This window comes from Talpa europaea (assembly GCF_964194135.1).
Source record: "Talpa europaea genome assembly, chromosome: X".
In the NCBI taxonomy this organism is placed as follows: domain Eukaryota; kingdom Metazoa; phylum Chordata; class Mammalia; order Eulipotyphla; family Talpidae; genus Talpa; species Talpa europaea.
The window spans coordinates 35,247,531-35,264,083 of record NC_140081.1 but is presented as its reverse complement, the minus strand read 5'-3'; the positions used below and the strand labels follow the sequence as shown (position 1 = coordinate 35,264,083).

At 38.7% G+C, this 16,553-nt stretch overlaps 1 protein-coding gene across 1 annotated transcript; it reads right to left on the bottom strand.

Annotated features, from left to right (window-relative positions):
• Positions 1 to 13,603: 13,603 nt before the first annotated feature.
• KANTR (KANTR integral membrane protein) lies at positions 13,604 to 14,185 on the bottom strand. The gene has a single exon (XM_084258303.1). It carries the CDS (start codon positions 13,841 to 13,843, stop codon positions 13,613 to 13,615), a length of 231 nt encoding a protein of 76 aa, XP_084114429.1. The 5' UTR covers positions 13,844 to 14,185; the 3' UTR covers positions 13,604 to 13,612.
• Positions 14,186 to 16,553: the final 2,368 nt, after the last annotated feature.

The following is a 16,553-nucleotide window of genomic DNA, read 5'->3' as shown; positions in this document are numbered from 1 at the left end:
ACTAAGTCATTCCAAACCCCCTAGATCACAAAGATATTTGTTGTAGTTTATAGGGTTAAAACTCAGTCTCTTCTTTGCCTTGCACACAGGAATGCAAAGTTTTGAACAGATAAGGGGAACTAAAGGGTTACCTTGGGAATTGGCCCAGAGACCTTGGAGAGATAGGGGAACCAAATCATTGTTATTGAAGCAGGGCTATAGTACCCTCCTATGGCCATTAAAGGCTGATGTAAATTCTAAAAAATGCAAGAATTAATCACAGACTGACACTTTAGTAGATAGCAGCCAACACAGACCTGTGTCCTAAATCTCAGAAAGCCCTCAAGTTCAGAAGATAAGAAGTACTTCAGGGCCTCCCTGGTAGCTCAGCGGTTGAGCGCTGGGTTGCGAAGCTGCCCGCAGCCTCTGCAGCGCTGGTTCGATCCCTGACTGCTCCCCGGCCACCGGAGGAGGGTCCCACATGGCGCACAGTCCTCTCCTGTCACCCGCTGCTCCCCTCAGCAGTGTACTTCGTCATTCGGCCTGCTCTGCTCCCCCGCTCTGGCTCTGGTGAATTCTCTCACCCTCCCGCGCTTCTGACTGTACCCAGTGCTTGTATAAATAAATAATAAATAAATAAATCTTTAAAAAAAAAAAAAAAGAAGTACTTCAAACTTCCCTCGCTGAGCAGACACTCTGGTCTCACCCATTTCTCCAGCAGGGTAATCAATAAATCTGTCTTTTCTACTTTCCATAAGGTCTCTAGTGAATTCGTGCATGCATGCACACACACATACACACACGCACACACACAAACACACGCACACCCCTACTTCCCCCCATCCCCTGCAACCTGGTGGCCCTTCAAAGACATTTGATTGCCTTCTCACAGCAATATCCTCCTATATCAAAGTTTTATTTTTCATATTTAGTTCCTCTACCCAAAGTTTATTTTTGTAGGTGGTGTGAGGTAGGGGTCTAGTTTTATGTTTCTCCATGTCATGAATCAGTTCTTTAAACACCGTCTAATAAACAACTTTCTTTTCTCCATTGATTTATTAAGCACTAGGTTCCTTTTTATACACAGGTCTGTATCTATGCTGTATTCTACTGGTCTACTTTTTTGGGTTTTGTGCCAGTGCCACACTGTGTATATCATTAAATCCAAAGAAACAAGAAATATTATAATGATAAGGCAGAAATAAACAAAATACAAATGAAAGATAATCATGAAAATGAACCAAACCAAAAACACCTCTTTGAAAACACTATTAAGCAGGCAAACGTCTGACAATAGTGATGAAGAAGAAAAGAGAGAGAAAATTTAAAAACCAAGACACAGAATGAAAAGGGGGCAATAATGATGGACCCAAAAAAAAGATGTTTTAAGAATTATGAACACTATGCCAATGTATTTGTTGTTCTAGATGCTTGGCGAGATCCAGTTACACACACCCCAACTGGCCAACAGCATATGGTTAATTTGCAAGGAATATGTCTATCTGATGTTAGTAGGTACACAAGGGTTATGGAGGAAGGCACATACTCGGTGAGACATCCCATGGCAACAGGGAGTCATTTCATAAGATAAGGCATAATTGGCTTGACGTCAATTTCAATGGCAGCAAAGAGCAGGTCTAATGAGGCTAAATGAACATGGTGGGGGAGAGGCAGAATGGATGGCTTCAGTGGCAAGGAGGAAATAATCCATTTGCCATCAAGAGACAGGGACACTAGGACTGGGAAACAGAAGGGGCCACAGTATGGTTAGTGGTGATCTCAGTAGACTCAGTGTAACACCCATGATTCTTTTCTAGGCTGAGGATGGCTGAGGTTTGCTCAAGCACTCACTTTTTCCAACAGTCAAGATTTTGGTCTTTGTTTTTAAACTACAGAGGTAATTTTCAAGACATGGCCCAATACGGAACTATACTTCTAAGGCCTGAGGATCTGGTCTTTTCTTTTGGAGTCACTTGAGCCTCATTTCCTGCTTTCTCCACTGATTATTTTTAAAGATTTATTTTATTTATACAAGAGCTGGGGTATAGGCCAGAGGCGCAGGAGGGTGAGAGGATTCATCAGAGACAGAGCAGGGAGCAGAACAGGCAGACAGACCGAAAGCACTGCTGAGGGGAGCAGTGGGCGAGACAGGAGAGGTGTGCCGCACCATGTGGGTATTTCCCTGGCCGGTTGGGAATCGAACCCGTGCTGCAGAGGCAGTGGACAGCCTCACAGCACTGCTCTCAACCCACTGCACCACTGGGGAGGCCCTCTCCACTGATTTTTTAATTTTTATTGCGAACTGGGCTGATGTACCAAGAGCTGCATTTGGAATCCTTCAGGAATGTTGCTCAGCAGTCCATGGACAAAACTTTGGAGAAATGACCACTCACAGGTGCCTTCAGAACCCTCCAACTCAGAAATTTTTCTGTCATATCATCTACTTGATTTTACTAATCTTTTGGGTATTGTGGTGTGTCTTTACATCTATTGTTCTTGGACCATCTGATTAATAAGGCCTAGATTCTTTTTTTTCCTTTTTTTTTCTTATAAATTTTATTTTTATATTCCCCATACAATTGCGACCCCCTTATTTTGACCCCAATTCCTACCTTCCCCACACCCCACACCCCATAGAGTGTCTCTGGCTCATAGTTGTTTGTTGATTTTGATTTTTACTTTCTTATACTTATTCTTTTTCCTGGTCCCTTATTTAAGTTATCTAGATTTCTGCTATGAGTGAGACCATCCGGTATTTTTCTTTTTCTTTCTGGCTTATTTCGCTGAGCATGATCCCTTCCAGCGCCATCCATGTTGCTGCAAATTGCATGTGTTTATCTTTTTTGAATGCTGAGTAATATTCCATGGTGTATATGTACCACATCTTCTTGATCCAGTCATCTATTTTTGGGCATTTGGGTTGTTTCCAAAGTTTAGCTATTGTAAACAGTGCTGCTATAAGCGTAGGGGTGCAGGTGCTCTTTGGAATTGATGTTTCTGTGTCCTTTGGGTAAATACCTAGGAGTGGAATTGCTGGATCATATGGAAGCTCTATGTTTAGTAGGTCCAGAAATCTCCACACAGCTCTCCACAGTGGTTGGACCAGTTTGCACTCCCACCAACAGTGCAGGAGAGTTCCTTTTTCTCCACATCCTCGCCAACATTTGTTGTTGCTAGTTTTTTTAATATGTGCCATTCTCACTGGTGTAAGATGGTATCTCATGGTAGTTTTGATTTGCATTTCCCTGATTACAAGTGATGTTGAACATTTTTTCATATGCCTGTTGGCCATTTGCATTTCCTCTTCAGAGAAGTTTCTTTCTAGCTCTTCTGCCCATTTTTGACTGGATTATTTTCTTTGTTTTTGTTGAGTCTCATCAGCTCTTTGTAGATTTTAGTGATCAGTCCTTTATCATTAGTGTTGTGTGCAAAAAGGTTCTCCCAGTCGGTGGGGTAAGGCCTAGATTCTTTATCACATTCAATATTCAGGTGCAGAAGGTATATGAAACTACTCCATTGGTCATACCTTATCATTATATTTGATCAGTAGAATGTATATCTTTTCATTTATTCATTCCATTTTCTCTACTTTTTAAAAAAAGATTTTATTTATACAGGAACTGGGGTACAGGTCAGAGGCACGGGAGGGTGAGAGAATTCACCAGAGAGAGCGGGGAGCAGAACAGGCAGACGGACAGAAGACACTACTGAGGGGAGCAGTGGGCGAGACAGGAGAGGTCTGCTGTGCCATGTGGGTTTCTCCTTGGCCAGCTGGGAATCGATTCTTCACAGTGCGGCGCTCAACCCTCTGCACCACTGGGGAGGCCCTTCTCTACATTCTTCATTCCCAACCATTCCCCTCCATCAGCAGATATTCTAATGTGCTGTGATTCTCTTCAATTCTATGTGTTCTGTCAGATGTAAATGTTGCTGGGTTTGAAAACTGAAGGTTTTTTTTTACATTATTTAATGCATTCAATAATACAGAAAAATCTCTAAAACTTAATTAAACAGTCTAAGGAAGAAGAATAAAACACCATTATACCCACCAACCAGGCTAGGATCCAGAACATGACAGTATTTTAGACGCCTCCTTCACATGTCTCCTTCCCTTGCCCCAGAGGACACCATTAACCTGGGTTTTATGCTTTCATTCTTTTGTTTTTCTTGCAAGTTTTTTTAAAGATTGATTTATTTATGCATACAAGAACTGGGGCACAGGCCAGAGGTGGGGAGGGGTGAGAGCATTCACCAGGGACAGAGTGGGGAACAGAACAGGTGAATTGACTGAAGCACACTGTTGAGGGGAGCAGCGGGCGAGACAGGAGAGGTCTACTGCGCCATGTGGGTTGCTCCCTGGCCGGGGATCGAACTCACGGTGCAGTGGCTGCAGACAGCAGATAGGTTGCATCTTAACCCCTTGCGCCACCAGGGAGGCCCATTTTTCTAGTAAGGTTTGCCTCCCATGTATGTACCCCTAAACAATATACTGTTTCATTTTGAAAACCTGAGTGGCAAGCACATACCTAGTTGGCCACTAAAGTTACTGTTAGGAAAAGATGTCCAGGAGAGGATGAGCAGAACAGAGTTTCTCTGTCAAGTCTGGCTTCAGATTCCCTAGAGTTTACAAGAGCTGCTTCTGGGGTAGTTAGTGGGTGAGTCCAGGCTAGTAAACACAAGACTCACCACAGTCAGGGTGTTGTTGTGTGGACCAGAAATGATTTGTATGGTAACAATATGATTTGACAGGGAATGGATCCCTCTGACTTCTCTGCTTCTAATCTCCCCATGAACATCCCCCGGAAAAGAAGATAACAGCAGGTAACTTCTGTGGAGTGGAAAGTAAGTCCACACCTGATCCGTGCTGCTGTAGCACTTGGAGAGAAGGTGTGCAGCGGCTTTGGCAGCATGTGGTCAAGATTAACCAAGTACAGATACTCTGAGCCAGGCTCACCTGGGCATTCTGTCCTCAGGTTAACAGAGAACAGTTGGGGCTGTTTCTGCCTTAGCAAAGATGCTAGAGGATGAATGCCATGGGAAGTGGGTAACCTAATACAAGGGAATATACTTTCTGTTTATTTCCTTTCTTGTTTTGTTTATTCCCTATAATCCAATTCCCATTCCTTTCCAAACTGTGCCACACAGTCATCTTTTTTAATGTGTTTAACTTATGTCCTTTTGTTTGAGTGAGTTCTTGTAAGATGTATGTTTGGTGTAGATGTGCATCCATTTTTAACTTAGGTCAATAGTTTTTTATGTCTTATTTGTCTCCCCTCGTTGATGTTTTGAAACTCATCGGTGTTGCTCTGTGTCCATCTAACTCACTGCTCTAACTACTGACTGGTGGAGTGCATCCCTGGCTATTTCACTCTGCACTTCCCCAATGCTGGGCAGAAACCTCCAACTTGGCCACTGTTGTAAATGACAGCAAAATGAACATTTTTTGATGTGACCTGTTACACATCTGTGTAAGAAATCCTTCAGCGGGCTCAATGGGATATTGAATTTTACTAAATTCTGCCTCACTCATCTCTGGAATGACTGCCAAAGTCCCCATTACCACTAGAAGGGCAAGAAGGTCCCTGTACGCCCACAGATCCACTATATGAAGTAGTTAAAAAATTTTCCAATCAATGAGAGCTAAAGTGAAATCTCATTGTAGCTTTATTTTGTACTTTTCTGATACGTAATATACTCGAGTAACTTTTCTTATGCCCATTAGCTTTTTAGGGTTTCCACTTTAGAACTTGCTTGTAGACCTGTTTGTGGAGGCCCCGCCACTATTTTGGCCCACTGATAAGATTTTTATTTGGGATTATGTTGAATGTATACATAAATTTCAGAAGAACTGACACAAAAATACTGAGTTTTCTGATCCATGATCAAGATACATATTTCCATCTATTTTGTTCTTTCCCTTATCATGAGATGTGTACAGGTCTTCTACATCTTTTGTCAGATTTATTCCTACTTCACATTTTTGGATGTTACTGGTGTTAAAAAATTTCTATGCCCATTATTAATTGTTATATATAGTTGATATATACAATTATCTCATGTATATTAATCTTTTCTCTTACAACTTCTTGGAATTATTAGTTCTAGTAGTTTTATTGGGTTTTTTTTGGTAGATCCTATTAGATTTTCTACAGATAATCATGCCACCTTCAAATACAGTTTTACTTCCTCCTTTTCAATCTGGAAGACTTTAATTTCTTTTTCTTGTCTGATTGCACTGGCAAGAACCTCCAGTACAATGCTGAATAGAAGTGGTAAGAGAGGACATCCCTGAGTTGGTCTGAGAATGTTCTATATCTGGTCAAGGACATCCCCTTCTATTCTTACTTTGCTAAAGGGTGGTTTTCTTTTTAAAATGGGAAAGGGTACTGGATTTCTTCAAATGCTTTCCTGCATTTATTGCTATTATCATATATAGTTTTTCTTTTTAAAATTGCTAACATGGTAAGTTGCATTGGTACATTTTCTGATCTTAACCAACCCTGTGTTTCTAAGATAAATCCCACTTGGTAGTGTTATCCTTTTAATATATTGTAGGATTTTATTTGACCGTTAGATTTAATATGATGTTGGGCTTATTTAAAATTTTTGCATCTCTTGAACTTTTACTTTTGACAGTGTCCTCAAATTTGTTTCCCTACCAAGCACTTACATTTTGTATGAAATGCTTCTCCTGTTCATATTCTCTAGATTGTGTCTGTGATGGTTACTGAGGCTGGGACTTTTCCAAACTCAGAAAACTTGGAACAGAGACTGATAGTATTTTTGATGTGGTCAGTCCTACCTCTGAGAGTGTGAATCAACTTCCGGCAGCAGATTTGCTACGTACCCAGCCAACAGAGCCATCATACCCTGTAAAGTCTCTCAGTACCTGACAAGTTAATTCCAAAAAGGAAATCCTTATTAAATGTTGAGGATTTTTTTTTTTATCTTAGATTAGGTCCTCAGTGTCATTGCTGCCCCGCTTATTGCTGTGTTCCAGTGAGGGAACAGTCAACACAGGCCGCCTCTCAAGAGGGGCCCATCCTTAAACATAGCTTCCTATTTTCTCACTGAAGAATCTTATCCTATTCTGACTATCTAGTGAACTTGATATTCCACACCCTAAGGTGCCCAAATAAGTCCTTCAAATTGCTGACCTTATTTTTTTGAGAATGGCTTTTGTTTTTAAGATATTGGGGGCATATGGAGGGTAGGATATTATCTGTGCTTTACTCATTGTACCACAGAAGCTCTTCCTCTCTCTTCAATCCCCAAGCACAAAAGTAATAATAGTAATAATAGCAGATGTATATAGAGTGTTTATTATGTGTAGACACTATTCTAAATGCTTTATATATATATATATATATATATATATATATATATATATTATCCCCTTCAATGCCTTTAGTAAGTCTGTGGGTCAGGTACTATTGTTATCTCCATTTCTACAGAAGATGATACTAAAGAATATTTATGTTAAGTAACCTGCACAACTATGAAATGAAAGATCTGGGATTTGAACCTAGGTAGGCACTACCATGCTGTCAAGTGACAACAGTAAAACTGATCCATGCTTGCACACTGGTAGAAAAGCCCCTTTCTCATCATCACTATGTGTACAAACTAAGACTTCAGAAGATGTCATGTCTTCAGTAGCTGTGATGCCTCTGGCTGAATATGGCTAGAGTGAGTTTCCAAATGTAGAAACAAAAGCTAGGCAGAGGAAAAAAAAAAACACTTTTTGAAAAAGGACACTATGACTTAATGGCTTCAGAGTGACAAGAAAAATTACTCCATTTATGAGGCCAGATTAAAAAGCCTAAAAAGGAACATTCAGAGAACAACAAAACGCTCTTTGAGTCAAGCAATAATCAAAGAAGGATCTTCAAAGTGGCCAGAGAAAACAACTAACTAAAAACCAACTAGACAGACAGCAGGCTTCTTAACAGCAAAAATGGTAGCCTGAAGACCATGTCATATCTTCTACGTGTTAAGAGGGAAAAAAGATAATTAGAATTGGGTACTCAGCAAACCTATCTTTCAAGAAGAATAAAGTACAATGAAGGAATTTATAGGTAAACAAATATTAAGATAGTTTCCTGTCAAGAGAGCTGAACCTGGGCCTCCCTGGTGGCACAGGCGGTTGAGCACCGCACTGTGAAGCTGTCCGCAGCCTCAGTAGTGCAGGTTCAACCCCAGCCGGCTGGCAAGAATCCCACATGGCGCAGCAGACCTCTCCTATCTCGCCCACTGCTCCCCTCAGCAGTGTATTTTTTCAGTCTGCCTGTTCTGTTCCCCACTCTGTCTCTGGTGAATCCTCTCACCCTCCCGCGCATCTGGCCTGTACCCCAGCACTTGTATAAATAAAAAATAAATCTTTACAAAAAGAGAGAGAACTGAACCAAAAGATCTTTAAGAAGGAGAAAAAATTTACGTCTGAAGTATAAACAAAGGAAGGTGAACAAATAATATAGTAAGCAAGTATTTAAATATGAACAATGTCTGCATAAAATAACAATATTGTTAATGTTTATTTTATGTGTTTGTTAATGTCTTCTTTAGAAAAGAAGGAACTAAATCAGTAAACAACAACATAACTTGGAAGGCAGTGATGTTTTATAAAGTTCCTGTAGTGTTTGGGTGGAGGATTGTGATAGTGTTTAACTTTAGGCTTTAGGTAAGATATGCATGGTAAAATTTCAAGAATAACCATTTAAAAACCTCTGATGCGGGCCTCCCCTGGTGTCACAGCGGTGGAGCGCTGGGCTGCAAAGCTGCCCACAGCCTCTGCAGCGCTGGTTCAATCCCCGGCCGCTGTTGAGGGGCCCACATGGCACGCAGACCTCTCCTGCTGCGCCCACTGCTCCCCTCAGCAGTGTACTTCATCAGTCTGCCTGTTGTGTTCCCGGCTCTGGTGAATTCTCTCACCCTCCCGTGCTTCTGACTATACCCAGTGCTTGTATAAATAAATAAATCTTAAAAAAAAACCCAAATGTTGAAACTAAAGCTAAGTTTAGGAACTTGACCAAGGTTACAACACTAGTAAATACTTGAGGTGCAATCCAAATCCAGGTTGGATTGTTCATGTTCGTAACCATTATGCTATTCACTCTTTAACATTGATAGCAGTAGGGTGATCAACAAAGGGTGGTCAGGTGCCAGGTACTCTATATGTGCCATAACACCCACAACAACTGTCCAAGGTGGGCATCACTTATTTTTCTGATGAGGAAAGTAATGCTTAGAGAGGCCAAGTGACTTGGCTAAGGTCACACAATTCAGACAGGGAGGTTCCATGCTTTGAGGCTAGGTCTACCAGACCTGACAACCCACAGGTCCTAGATTATTATGGGTATGAATGAAGCCCCAGAGGAGATGAACCCCAATATCTGAGGACAAGTTGGGCAGGCCTTGTCTATTCTCTTAAAGATGAAGATCTCTATGCCATGGCTGGTGTCTGAAGTCAGAAAAACTCTTCACAATGACATCTCCATACATGTGGGTAAGGGAGAGTCCATGACCTCCACGACAGTGAGAATCGCCCAACTCAGGGACATTAAAAACTGGTGTAGAGAGGTTCATGAATAGTCATGTCCAACCAACTTTTCATTATTTTTCTAAATATATGACAGATTAATATGTCAGAAGAAGCCATAAACGCCTTGTGTTTGAATTTTGGTATGTGCCAAAGTGTCTGAGGATGCTCTTGTAGAAAGACAGGTGAATGGTGAGTGTAATTAAGCAAGTTGGTGCACACCATGCTGCTGCCTACCTTTAGACCTTAGCCCATGCTCAGTCTTTTGACTGGATTGCTCTTCTCTCCCTCCTTTAGTCACCCAGAAGATTCCTACTCATCTTTTAAGACTCTGTTCACATGTCATTTCTTCCAAGAAACCTTCTCTGGTCCCCTGAGTTAGGCTGTGTGTTCATAGTGTATTGTACCAACTCTGTTACTACACTGACCACATTGCTCTGAAATTATAGTTCTATGTCTGGGAACACATCTTGCTCATCTCTATGTCCTTGGTGAGGAGGAGGAGCCTTGACACATAGTAGGTGGTCAACTTTGCTCAACTGAACTTTTAACTGGTTGGAGGGTTAAACCCAGTGTGATAAAAATTAAAGAATTGATGTTGGCCTGGAGAGATCGTTAGTGGCATGCCACAGGGCCCTGTGTTTATTGATGGCATTCTGATGAGAATAGTTGGTGACAAAAAATTCGGGGAGTCACACATTAGACAACAGAATTAGTATGCAAACAACCACTGGCAGACAGAAACACTGAAGCTAGCCTGGTCCCCAAAAGGTTTAGGGGAAAGTCAGGACTGAAACTTCACAACCCATTATAGCCTGAACAATGGGAAAACATATTTTTTAGGTGAAACTTACTTCCCTGCAGTGTCCACCATTACAATAGCACTTAGCATGTGCTATATTTGCACTACCCTCTCCCCATCAAGTACTGCATGGCAAAAAAAACTTAATGAGGATGTGATCTTCTTGGCCTGTGGACCACAAAATAGTTCCTTAAAGGGCAAGGGAAAGGGGGATTCTAGTTGGGACCTGAAGGCCCAGTGAGAGCTGTGGTTTTGGTTTTCACAAAAGGCAGGCAGGACAACACATCTGTTTGGGAAAGAGACAGGTCTACCTTCAAGAGCCCCAGCCATAGAGAATATGGGGTTTTGTTACCACTTTACTAACTGAACTTGCTTCTCAAAGAGCCTAGGAGTTAACCTCACTCCTTCTTTATAGGCCCCAACCTTCTGAACAATAACAACTCCTTAGTATGGCATGAAAGGCCATCATGCATAGACTAGTTCTCAATGCATTTCTCTCTCTATCCTCCACATTAATCAATTCATTCATTCATTCTGATTGTTCCACAAATATTTATTGAGTGTCTACTAAATATTACTGTCTACTAAATATTACTATGTACTGTTCTTCTTGGCACGGGGCATACAGCAATGAACAAACAAAATTCTCTGCTTTGTGGAGCTTACAGTCTATTGGGGAGAGACAAACATTAATCACAACAAATAAATAAATAAATAAATAAATAAATAATTCCAGTGGTGATCAGAGCTTTATTGAAAAACATAAGACATAAAATGCTCCTCAAGGGAGGTGACATTTGAGCATACTGCAAGTAGGTAGAAATTCATCAGATTATCTAGGAATAAGAGTGTTTCAGGCAGTGATGACAGCAAATACAAAGGCTCTGACATATTTCAGGAATGGCAAGGAAGCCAGTGTCACTAGAATACAGTGAATGATGAGAAGAGTGATAACAAATGAGATCAGAGAGGTGATGGAAACAGGTTGTGTAGAGACCTTTGAGCCATGGGCTGTGCTTTGGTGTTTATTCTTAGGGAGCTGGGGGCCATGGGAGAATTTTAAGCAAAGGAGGGATATTACATAATTTGGTTTTTACAAATAATTCAAAGGAGAATTAATAATAGATATTAGAACACTAGACAAAAGAAAAAAAAATACTCAGAAAACAAAAAGGTCTACAACAAAGGATATATATAGTCAGAGTATATTGTGTGGTTTAGAGGTGAGTAATACGTACAATGTCATATTTATGCAAACAGTGAACAAAAATGTATAAAACGATTAAAGAAACCATAGATGCGACCACAAAGATGAGCAAGCTACAAGAAACTATTAGGGATAATGAAGCACATTAGAAATTAAATATATAGAGATTGTACAAACAAAAAATACAATTATCAAATAAAAATCTCAGTGGCTATATTAAACAGCAAATAAGACATAGTAGAAGAGAGAATGGGTAAGATGAAAGACATACCTAAAGAATTGCTCAGAATGAAGTATAGAAAGACAAGAATATAGAAAATACCAGTGAGATGTTACAAGCTATGGAAGATAGAATGAAGAGGTCTAAAATATGTCTAACTGGATTTTGATAAAGAAAAAAATAGAAAGACTGAAAGAATGGCAATATTTGAAGAGATAATAATGGAGAATTTTCCGGAAATTAACATAAATCTAAAGGCAGGAAGCACATTTCCAAAGGGGAATTAAAAAAGAAATATATGCCTAAACAAGTTAGAATGAAATTTCAGAATCCCCTGCACATCCCCTTTCCAAAAAAAGGACAGAGAAAAGATCTCAAAAGCAGCAAGAGTATGAAAAAACAAAAATACCTATATAAAATAGCAATTAGACTGATAGCAAACTAGAATGCCTATGACAAATTATATTTTAAGAATGAGGATAAAATGAAGACATTTATATTTAACATGACTTGTAAAAGAGTATCTACACATTGTATTCATAATGAAGGAAAGTGATCCCAGCATGTATGCACGTAAATCCAAACCAGTACAATCCATAAAAATAAATTAATGATGATACATAATTTGTGAGGTTAGAAAAAAAGGAATAAACATACTCAAAACAATAGCATATGGTCATGAAACTAATTACTACAGTTGAAAAATTCTAGGGTTCCCACAGTCTTTAAGAGAAAGGTTAAAATACTATTTAACTCTAGGTCTTATAAGTTAAATATGTGCATGGTAAAACTTCAAGGATAACCACAGGAAAAAAAGAAACAGAAAAAGAATAAATAAATTCTAAAAAGTAAGGAGGAAAATAATAAAGGCAGCAAATCTGAAAACTAAAAAAATGGTATGAAAAGAGTAAAATGAAGCATAGAAAAGGCAGTGGTAGGAAATAAAAATAAAAAAGCATGATGGTGGAAATAAATCCAAGTATATCACAGTAAATGTAAACAAGCTAAACTTGCACTTTAAAAGAGTACATCAGATTAGATTCTTTTTTAAAGGTGCAGCTATATGCCATTCCCAAGTGGTATAAATAAAGCATAAGAATGTGAACATATTGAAAAGTAAAAGGATGGAAAATTATATACCACACAAATCCTAACAAGAAAAAACGCTTGTGTTGCTATATTAATGTAAGATAAAATAGACTTCAAGGAAAAATACATTATTGAGAATAGCGTCATTACATATTTACCAGGAATATATATATATATAACAATTTTTAATTTGAATATTCTTAATAAAACACCCTCAAAATATATAAAGTAAAAAAAGGAACACGGAGAAATACACTCCACCATCATAGTTGAGTATTAATATACTTCATAATTATTGGTATATCATGATCAAAATAATTAGTATAATTAGTATAGATATAGAAAATTTGAACTTGATAAGACATATGTAGAACTCTGTATTGAACAATTAGAGAACATACATTCTTATAAAGTACATAGGAAACATTCAAAAATATAGATCACATACTAAGCCATAAAACAAGTCTCAATAAATTTCAAAGTTATTATCACACAGATCACATCCTCTGACCACACTGCAATTAAGATAAATTTCAATAATAATAAGATTAATTTTAAATATGCAAACATTTAGAAATATAAAAACACACTTCTATGTAATGCACAGGTCAAAGAAGTAACCATGATGGAAATGTTGAAGTACTTGGAACCGAACAATAATGAAATATGACATATCTGAACTTATAGAAAAGCAGTATCTGGAGGGAAATTAATATAGCATTAAATGCACAAATGAGAAAACAAGGCTAAAAATTAATATCCTCAGTGTCTAAAACATTAGAAAAAGAACAACAGAATAAATCCAAAAAATGTGGAAGGAAGGAGATCAAAAAAGATAAGAGCAGAAATTAAAGAAATAGAAAACAAAGATACAATTGAGAGAAGCAACAAAGCCAAAAGTTGGTTCTTTGAAAAAACTAATAAAATAGACAAACCTCTGGTGAGATTGATCAAGAAAAAAAGTGAGAAGGCACAAATAACCAATATAAGCAATGAAAAAGGAGACATAACTACAGATTATATACAGCAGAGAATAAAAAAAAAGCCAAGGGAACTTTATGCCTATAAATTTGAGATGACAAAATGAACCAATTCCTATAAAACAATAACTTACCAAAATTGACTCAAGAAGAAAAAGAAACCGTGAACAGCCCTTTAACTACTAAAGGAATTAAAGTAGTTGTTAAAACTCTTCCTACCCAAAAGTAAACAAAAACAAACAAAAAAAAACCACAGGAACAAAAAATAGCAGAAGGCAGAATTTTCCAGTTGCTATGTGGATTACAGGCAGGTGAAGAAACACTAATCGTCTCAGTTGTGAAGGTGTCCACGTACACCTTCACCTAAGGCAGTGGAGATCCTGGGCAGAGCACCTGTCTCTATGGGAAGCCCCCTATGGAGGTCCTTAGAGGGTGGTTCTTAATGAAGCTGGGTCTGACAAATCCCTCTGCAGTCCCTGTAGGTGGTAAGCATGAATGAGTAACATCCAGCACTCAGTTACTGCTCTTTGGTAAATGTGCTAAGCAAGGCCAGAGAGGAGGCTATCATGTGGACAACCTATTCAGTAGCCAGTCTCTGTAGTTTTCTGCTCACTGTGGAGCTTCTGAAGGAATCCGTGTTTAAGTTTCCAAGAAACACCACACACAGTTGTGACTGGTTGGATGGGGTTGGTGCTTCAAACAGGGACTTCTAGAGGATGTAGCTCCAGGTAGAAGTCCTGGAACTCTGTCTTCACAAATACCAGATTCTTCTATCCGTTTGCAGCTGATATGCCCTTTTATTCCAGCTAGCTGCAGGGTGATTGTTCTAACAATGATGTATGTTCTGTAAATAAGAACTTTATCATTATTTTGAAATTGTTACTATGAATGAGTTCAATTAGATTTGAAATCACATTATCACAAGAAATTTTTAACATATCTGTCAGTGAAACACATACACACAAAGCTGTTAGATATAATTTGTTGTTACACATTTTTGAAGAATTAAAAAAAATGGCTTTAAATACTTTACTACCTAGTTGTACAAAGAAAGGCTGTTAAGAATTTGGAACACATCATTAAAAAGTCTTGATCAGGATTTTTGTGTAGCCATACATGTTACTGAAGCAGATTTCAAGTCTGTCATTTAAAACTTTGAAAATATTTTATTTAGCTTATTATTAATTTAATATCACAAAGGGAAATACCAGACCAATATGATTTTACAGGTGAATTCTACCACAGAGATTATTTCAAAGTTATAAAGCATTGTTCAGAATATTGCAAAAGAAGGAACACTTGGACTCATTTTATGATACCAGCAGAACTTGATCCAAAAGCAATGAGAATGGGAAATTAAAGGTAATTTTACTCATGGACACAGATACAAAAAGCTTAAACAAAATATTAACAAACTGAATGTAGTACTAAGGAAAAGATCATGACAAAGTTGTGTTTACAACAGAAATGCAAAGGTGGCGCTAACATGAGAAAAAATTTATAAATGTCACTTATCACACTATCAGATTATTAGAGAAAAAAACCATATTCACCCTAAGAAATAGATAAGGTATTTGATAAAATATTCAACACCTTTTTATGATTTAAAAACAGTAATAGGGACTCCCCGGTGGCGCAGCGGTTGAGCTCTGGGTTGCGAGGCTGCCCGCAGCCTCTGCAGTGCTGGTTCGATCCCCGGCTGCTCCCCGGCCACCGGAGGAGGGTCCCACATGGCGCGCAGACCTCTCCTGCCGCCCGCTGCTCCCCTCAGCAGTGTACTTCGTTCCTTCTGCCTGCTCTGCTCCCCGCTCTGGCTCTGGTGAATTCTCTCACCCTCCCGCGAGTATAAATAAATAAATAAATCTTTTAAAAATTAATAAAAATAAAAAAATAAAAACAGTAATAAAAACTTCTTAGCATGGAGGAAAGGATGAAACTTCTTTAATCTGATAAAACCTGTAGACCTCTACAGTAAATACACTTAATAGGGAAAAGTTAGTGTTGTTCCCTCTAAAATACCTAACAAAACAAGTGTTCCCACTGCCATATTTTCTATTCAACATTGCACTGAAGGTTCCTGGTCATCTTAGTAAGTTAAGAAAAATAAATTAAAGGCATAAAGATTGGATAGGAAAAAAATAATACTGCCATTATTTATAGTTAATAATTGTAGTTCTATGTGTCAGCATAGAAAAGACAAAAAAGTATATAGAAAACTTAAAAGGAACCAGGGCCCCTTGAGAAATGGTTGATTCCAGGGCTGAGGCAGGACAATACAAGATGAGTAGGAATCATCTTGTGGTGCCAGCAAGTAAGGATACATTCAAAAACAAAAGGGGGTCTGGACCTCCGTGGCGGTGCAAGGGTTTAAGTCTCAGCACTACCAAGCTATCATCAGCCACTACAGCATGAGTTCAGTTCTCAGTCAGGGAGTTCACTACTGTCTCTGGTGAATTTTCCCACCCGCCCCTCCCGCACCTCTGGCTTACACCCCAGTTCTTGTATACATAAATAAATTTTTGAAAATCTTTAAAAAAAAGGGGGGGTCCTAAGGGACATGGAAGCCAACCTGAAAGAGCCCCAGTAGGCAATGCTGAAGCAATTTGAGCAGCAAGACAAATAACATTGTATTGAATTTATAACTCAAATTATTAAATAAATATGCATGAGTTCACACTGATATAAATATGTGACTGAATAACAAATAAATAAATGAGAAGAAACAAGTCTTTTCTTTC